This window comes from Amblyomma mixtum, chromosome 2, assembly GCF_055824585.1.
Source record: "Amblyomma mixtum isolate Tamu chromosome 2, ASM5582458v1, whole genome shotgun sequence".
Lineage (NCBI taxonomy): Eukaryota > Metazoa > Arthropoda > Arachnida > Ixodida > Ixodidae > Amblyomma > Amblyomma mixtum.
This window is the reverse complement of record NC_143013.1, coordinates 44,971,888-44,978,826: the sequence shown is the minus strand read 5'-3', so window position 1 is coordinate 44,978,826 and position 6,939 is coordinate 44,971,888. Positions and strand designations below refer to the sequence as shown.

General features: G+C 49.9%; 1 protein-coding gene across 2 annotated transcripts in view; it reads left to right on the top strand.

Moving 5' to 3' along the window:
- The first annotated feature begins 5,756 nt into the window (after positions 1-5,756).
- The window catches only part of LOC149359184 (uncharacterized), a 43,317-nt gene continuing 42,134 nt past the window's right edge, over positions 5,757-6,939 (top strand). For both annotated transcript variants that reach the window (XM_089568990.1, XM_089568989.1), the window contains exon 1: positions 5,757-6,208. In XM_089568990.1, coding sequence (XP_089425116.1) covers positions 5,944-6,208 — 265 coding nt within the window. In that variant the 5' untranslated portion in view covers positions 5,757-5,943. The remainder of the gene's footprint in view (positions 6,209-6,939) is intronic.

Genomic DNA, 6,939 nt, shown 5'->3' with positions numbered 1-6,939 from the left:
CACCTATCATTTCTGTCCCGTATAGGCGAGTACCGGTAAGATACAGCTGTAGTATACTTTCCTCTTGAGGGATATTGGTAAACTGCTATTCATGATCTGAGAGAACCTGCCATATGCGCTCCACCCCATTCTTATTCTTCTAAATAGACATATTATCTTACTACTTCCAGCACCTCGCCACCAATTGCAAACTGCTATTCTCTTGCTAGACTGTTGAATATTACTTTGGTTTTCTGCACGTTAATTTTTAGCCCCACCGTTCTGTCTGCCTAACTAATTGATCATGGGCTGCAGTTCATGTCCTGAGTGACTTAGTGAGGCAATGTCATCAGCGAATCGCAGATTACTTAAGGATTTCTCCATTATCTCTTATCCCCAACTGTTCCCATTTCAGGCCCCGGAGGTATGTCCTGAGTGACTTAGTGAGGCAATGTCATCAGCGAATCGCAGATTGCTTAAGGATTTCTCCATTATCTCTTATCCCCAACTGTTCCCATTTCAGGCCCCGGAATACCTCCCGTAAACAGGCAGTGAATAGCATAGGCGAGATCGTGCCTCCCTGCCGGACACCTTTCCTACGTATCTACGTATCTAAGCAAAAGTCACTCTATATAATGCGTCAAACAAGGCAAATAAGCATCTTGCGCAATCACAGATAGTAAACTTTACACACGGAAAGACAGACGATCCAGGCAAGAACAAAAATATGATAGCTGAATTCGCGATATGTACTTGGGCCATGCTAGGGTCGCGACAGCACCGTATGATTAGAATAATAAAGGAACAATGCAGAAATAAATACTAAAATACGTATTTTTTAACTGCCTGCACGGCGACAATTATTCTGCACCCATTATTACAGAAGGGTATTCCTTTGCTTCAAAGAAAAAGTAAAAGCAGTTAGCGAAAAAGGAAAGATAAGGACAAACGAAAGCCACGAATGATGCCGCAAGTTGAAATAACCAATATACGAGTGTGTACTTTGGGAAACGCCACGTGGGCAGGGCTTTCAATAAGCAAGGTCAATCAAGATCGGTTATTGATGCCCTCAAAATTTTCGTATTCGCATGGTAATTTTGATCATGATGCTAACTGATGCTTACGTTACGTGACTCCAGGTGCATGAGCGTTGCCACGAAATCCAACCCGAGTTAGCAATGTTCGCTCCAAAATGTCTTTTCTAGTCTGAAAAAGACATTGTAAGTGACAAAATCCAGAATGACTTCCGGCGCCGGTGGTTGGTTTGGTGAGCGGTGCGTGACAGTTCGAAAAAATTTCGAAAAAAATGTCCGTATTCCTGCATGACAGGGAGGTTCTATACCTTGACACCGCGTAGCAACACGTACACTTGGTTGCTGTTTGCTTGTTTTATTGATTGGCCGCGCTTTCCTTAGATTGCCTTGGTTGCATGTGATTAAACCTTCAATTGAGAGTCCGAGCTTGTCCCATGTTTCCTATGCTTTCCGCGACTGGGTTTCGAACCCGCGGCGGCGGGAACACACTAAAAAGGACAGTTATTCCAAAGGAATCAGCTTCGCCGGCCACGAGAGCACTGTGCTCTCGCCGCAGCCGATCACGCCTCGTTTTAAACTGCAACACACACTCGCGTTGTGCTTTGCACGTCGTTGTCTTCATCAACTTCCATCTGCGGCGCTAATAGATCAGATCAGCCTAATCTCGATCAGAGCTTAACCTGAGTCTAACATCGTCGCCAGGCGTGTCGACGACCCAGAAAATCAAAACCATGAGCCAACCAGTCTGAGCACATGCTTTCGACCGTCTACTCGGTTTAACTACGTTAAAACCCTACCACTTAGCACCTGTCTCACTATTCGGTGGGCACCTCAACCGCGCCGTAAAGGAAGGCAGGAAGGTGAGTGCGAGAGCAAAAAGAGAGAAAGCACACGGACGCCTTTTGCTTTTCGCCTCCATCGAAACGCGGTCGCCCCGGTGGGATTCTAACCCGCGTAGTATACGGCTCAGTAGCCGAGCGCTCTAACCACTGAGCCACCGCGGCAGGTCGGGAGGCGGGCAGTTCACGTCGTTTGGAGTACACCGAGGTCTGAGAAGGGTTTGGTTTGGTTTGGTTTATGGGGTTTAACGTCCCAAAGCGACTAAGGCTATGAGACACGCCGTAGTGAAGGGCTCCGGAAATTTCGACCACCTGGGGTTCTTTAACGTGCACTGACATCGCACAGTACACGGGCCTCTAGAATTTCTCCTCCAAAGAAATTCTGGCCGCCGCGGCCGGGATCGAACCCGCGTCTTTTGGGTCAGCAGCCGAGCACCATAACCACTGAGCCACCGCGGCGGCTCTGAGAAGGGAAAGGCGGTAGTTTACGCTGCGTTAAGTACACCAGTGCCTCAAAAGTGTCGCGCAACCATCCACCCGCCGGGTTGTCTGCGCCTTGTCTCGGCGCAGAGAGGCTAAAGAAGCCAGCATAAGCGCATGTGTCGGCGTCTCTTCTTTCGCTGCTCCGCGCCGTGGCAAGGCGCTGACAAATGCGCTCATTCTCGTTTTTTTTAGCCGCCGAGATAAGGCGCTGACAAGATGGCGGGTCGATGGTTGCGCAATACTGTTAGATTTGGCGAGGTATACACGGTCGCACCCGATCAAGGCGGATCCTCATAGCGACATCCAATCAACGGTCAACGGCTCATCGATCTTGGTATGACCGACACATTCGCGGAGCTACGCGAGGCGCACTTAAATAACCAATATTTCCAGTTGAAAAAACCGTCAGCCGGCAAAAGCCTCATCGACTGCCTGCATACCAAGGTACCAAGGTTCCAGAGGACCGGTGCCACTCGCTACAGGTCCAACCTCTGCCCCAAAACATGAAAAAGGAGACTCACGAGGGCCGTCGAACCGCGCGCGCGACGGCCCTTACACGGATGCTGCTGGCCCCCACCACGGGGGACGGTACACGGCCGCAATAATCCATCAAAACACGTACGTGCAGGGACTCACTTTCCGTGCACCAAACATTACACATGCGGAGGAGGTCGCCATAGCACTCGCCGCTGCAGGACCAGACCCTCGGGTTATCATCACCGATTCCCGGGGAGCCTGCCGGAATCTAGAACAAGGACGCCTCTCTCGACGCGCCGCCAAAATTTCACATAGATGCGAGAGCAGGGATCGCCCGGACACACGTGTCGTCATCTGGACACCAGCACATGCGGGACTACAGTTCAGTTCAGTTCAGTTTATTTACCTTAAAGGCCCCCTTGTATCGGGGGTATTACATAAGGGGTGGGATTTTAATGAAATGAGCAAACAAAACAGCGAATATTATTCAGCACTGAAGGTGATCGGTTACATGTTCTTGAAAAGTAGAGGATGAAGCGATGTTGACGATGTCAGGGGGTAGGCCGTTCCAGTCCGTTGCTGCTCGAAAGAAAAATGAAGCGGAAAAGGTGGCAGTATGCGATGGCGGCCGGGCAACTTGTAGGGGATGACTGGTGCGGTGAGATATGCGTGCGGCTGCTGTGATATACGGTGACCGATTGAGGGAAGAATGAAATAATTTGTGATAAAGGGTGAGACTTGAAATGCGACGACGGAACGAAAGGGGCGGTAGTCCTGATAATGCTTTCAATGAAGAAATGCTGACGTCATATGAGTATGCAGAGTGGATGAATCGAGTGGCACGGTTTTGGACAGCTTCTAATGCATTAATTAAATAAGTTTGGTGCGGGCTCCATATGGCAGAGGCATATTCTAATTTTGGTCTGATGAGCGATTTATATGCGAGTAATTTTACGTGTTGAGGGGCAAGGCGGAGATGGCGCTTGAGAAAACCAAGTGTTTTATTCGATGCTGAAATTATGTTGCCAATATGGGTGCGCCAAGATAAATCACAAGACAAGGTGACTCCTAGATACTTATAAGATGATACTGAATTAATCGAGGTGTTAGAAATGGAATATTGGAAGCGATGCGGGCTATGGCGACGAGAGAAGGATAAGAGTTTGCATTTATTAGGATTTAGGGACATGAGCCAGTTGTTACACCAATTAAGTACGCTGTTAAGATCGGTTTGAAGACTAAGTTGATCACTAGAGTTATTAATAGTGCGGTAAATAACACAGTCGTCAGCAAACATTCGAATACTGCAGGAAACGTGGTCAGGTAAGTCATTAATATATATTAAAGAGAGTAATGGACCGAGTACAGATCCTTGCGGAACGCCTGATGTAACCGGGAGGCTGTTAGACAGGTGGCCGTTAGCAAACACTGATTGAGAACGATTAGTGAGAAACTGCTCAATCCACTGTAGTATGTTAGGATGTAAGTTCAGCTGTGCAAGTTTCACTAATAAACGACGGTGGGGAATTTTATCAAAAGCTTTCGCAAAATCTAGAAATATGGCATCAGTCTGTTTGTTACGGTCAAGATTAGTGTGCAAGTCGTGAAGGAACAACGCTAATTGGGTTTCACAAGAGAGGCCCTTACGAAACCCATGTTGTGAAGAATGGAAGAAATCATTTGAGTCTAAGAAATTTATAATTTGAGAGTAGATGACATGTTCCATGATTTTGCAGGGTACGCTTTTGCAGAGGCAAACGAGGCTTCAGACGCCTCAGCCCGCGCGCTCAACCAGCGGGCATCGCTTCCTGAGGTAACGCAACCTAACCCGGATATCACTTACAAAGACATTGCTCAATTATATCAAACCGAGCATAGCCGCTTTCATCCCCCTACGAAAGGGCTAACCAGAAGCGAGGAGTGTTGGCTCCTTCGCACATATTTCAACACGGTACTGTGCCCGGCAGTGATGAAATATTTTAATGCTGCTTTTAACGGGGAGTACCCGCACCCGCATTGTGGGTGCGCGTTCTCGGACGTGTACCACTGGTACCACATGGTGTGGGCATGCCCCTTTAACCCCGCTTACCCCCCTTTCCCCTCACCTACCTGAGAGAGCTGGGAGGCTGCCCTGCTCGGCTGCTCTATGTTACAGAGCCAAAGAGCCCTCGTCGCTGTAGGGCCCGAGCTGCCGAAGAAGCCACAGGGGTTCCGGACTACGGACCCTTCCAAGAAATATTAAGGGGCTGGCCCTTAAAGCCAGTCCACACTCTCTCCTGTAAATAGCCTTAAATGTTTTCCACCACCATCACTGCGTTTCGATGGAGGCGAAACGCACAAGCTGTGCAATGTCAGTGCGCGTTAAAGATCTCTCGGTGGTCGAAATTATCCCGGAGCTCCATTACGGACCCGCCACGATGGGTTAGGGCGCTCGGCTGCTGAGCCGAAGTACCCGGCTTCGAGCGCGAGCGCGGCGGCCGCGTTTCGATGGAGGCGAAACGCAAAGGAGCCGGTGTGCTCTGCGACATCAGTGCACGTTAAAGATACCCAGGTGGTTAGAATTAAAATAAATATTTAAAAAATAATTTAAGAAAAGGAAATACAACATACAAAACCAATGCCTAAAAGCAAAGCCCAGAATGGCTGGAACGCAACTTTTCGTTGAGCCGATGTAATCTTTTTTCATCCCTTCCGGCGCCACGCCCTCTACCAGTGAGGTATAGCTACTGTGCCCTCGATTTCTTCACGGCCAAAGTTCAGAGCACTTTTCACTGGCAGCGAGGGACGCGCCTTGACCCAACGTTTGCCTTGACCGGCGCTTTGAAAAGACGGAATAATGACACAGGCCTTTTGGGACAACGGTGTGAAGAGTAGGGCCATTTGGGGATGTTGTTACTCATAAACCAGCAGGAAAAAGACGGAACCATGACAGAAAGGAAATCAAAGGACCATAGAGGCGCATTTCAGAGGACAGTGCTGCCCATGACAATAAAAAAAAATTGCCTTCCAGCGCATGACGACTGTTGTTGGCGGGATGTATATACGCGATATCTCTTTTGTTTATCTTATCTCCCTCCCTGGACACTGTGTAGACAAGTGCGGCTGTGCTCCGTTTATAGAGACATTCTGGAATGAGACCGCGGAGAAAAAATACCAGGTTGTCCGGGCCATGTAGGTGCTACTCCGATTTCTCTCACAGCCGCAGAAGCCGGCTCCCGCAGTGCTTCGTCTACGACGCGATGGTGACGACGGCGAGGCCGGAGCTGCTGTCGCTCGCCGACCGATGGGGGCTGGCGCCCAACAGTGCCGAGTACGCCCAGCGCCTGGACCTCGAGGACCCGCTCAGGGAGTTCAGGGGGCGCTTCAGCATTCCCAAGAGGGTCGACCTGAAAGGAGGTAGGCTCACTGTGTCGGCTGGGTTGTACTGAGCTCTGGGGCAGTGTTTTTTACTGCAGCTCACCGTGTCCTAAACACTTGTGCTCTAAAATAACTGCGCCCTCCTCCTGCTTCGAAGCGAGAGCGCAGGCCCGCGGCGAACGCTGGCTGTGTCCTTAGCTTGTTTTGGCCCGAACCAGCGTTATGTGGGCGAAGTGCCGCGTAATTAACAACCATCGCTGGGGAAATCCCGCAGGTCTTAACGTGGTTAAACCACTGATCTCCACTAGGGGGCTGGACGGCGCATCGAGCTCCCGAAAGTGAAGCCACCGGAAGTAAGTGGCCTTGTCCTGGAAGTCAGCCTTTGGCAGTGCACGAAATCTGGCCTCAGCACGGTTTTCAGGTTCAGGTTTGGTTTTCCACTTAGCATTTCGTCTTTTCGCCGTTCCCGTCTTTTTCCATGGCAGTGCCTACCTGTTGCGCCGTCAACTGAGCGAGGAGACCAGCAAAGTCTTCGGGAAAAACGTTTCAAAAATAAGGGTCCATTGCATCGCAATGGGACGACGCTAGCAGACAACAGGACGTCGCTACACACAGCAAGTATGGAGCCTCGTCTGCTCAGCTCTGTGTCGTCCCGCTGCACTAGCGTCGCCAACTCTGCCCTTTACTGGGATGCCTGTTCCCGCGCTAAAGAAATGACACCCTAAAGCGATAAACATCACCTGCCATCGATGAGAAGAGTCATCGTCCGC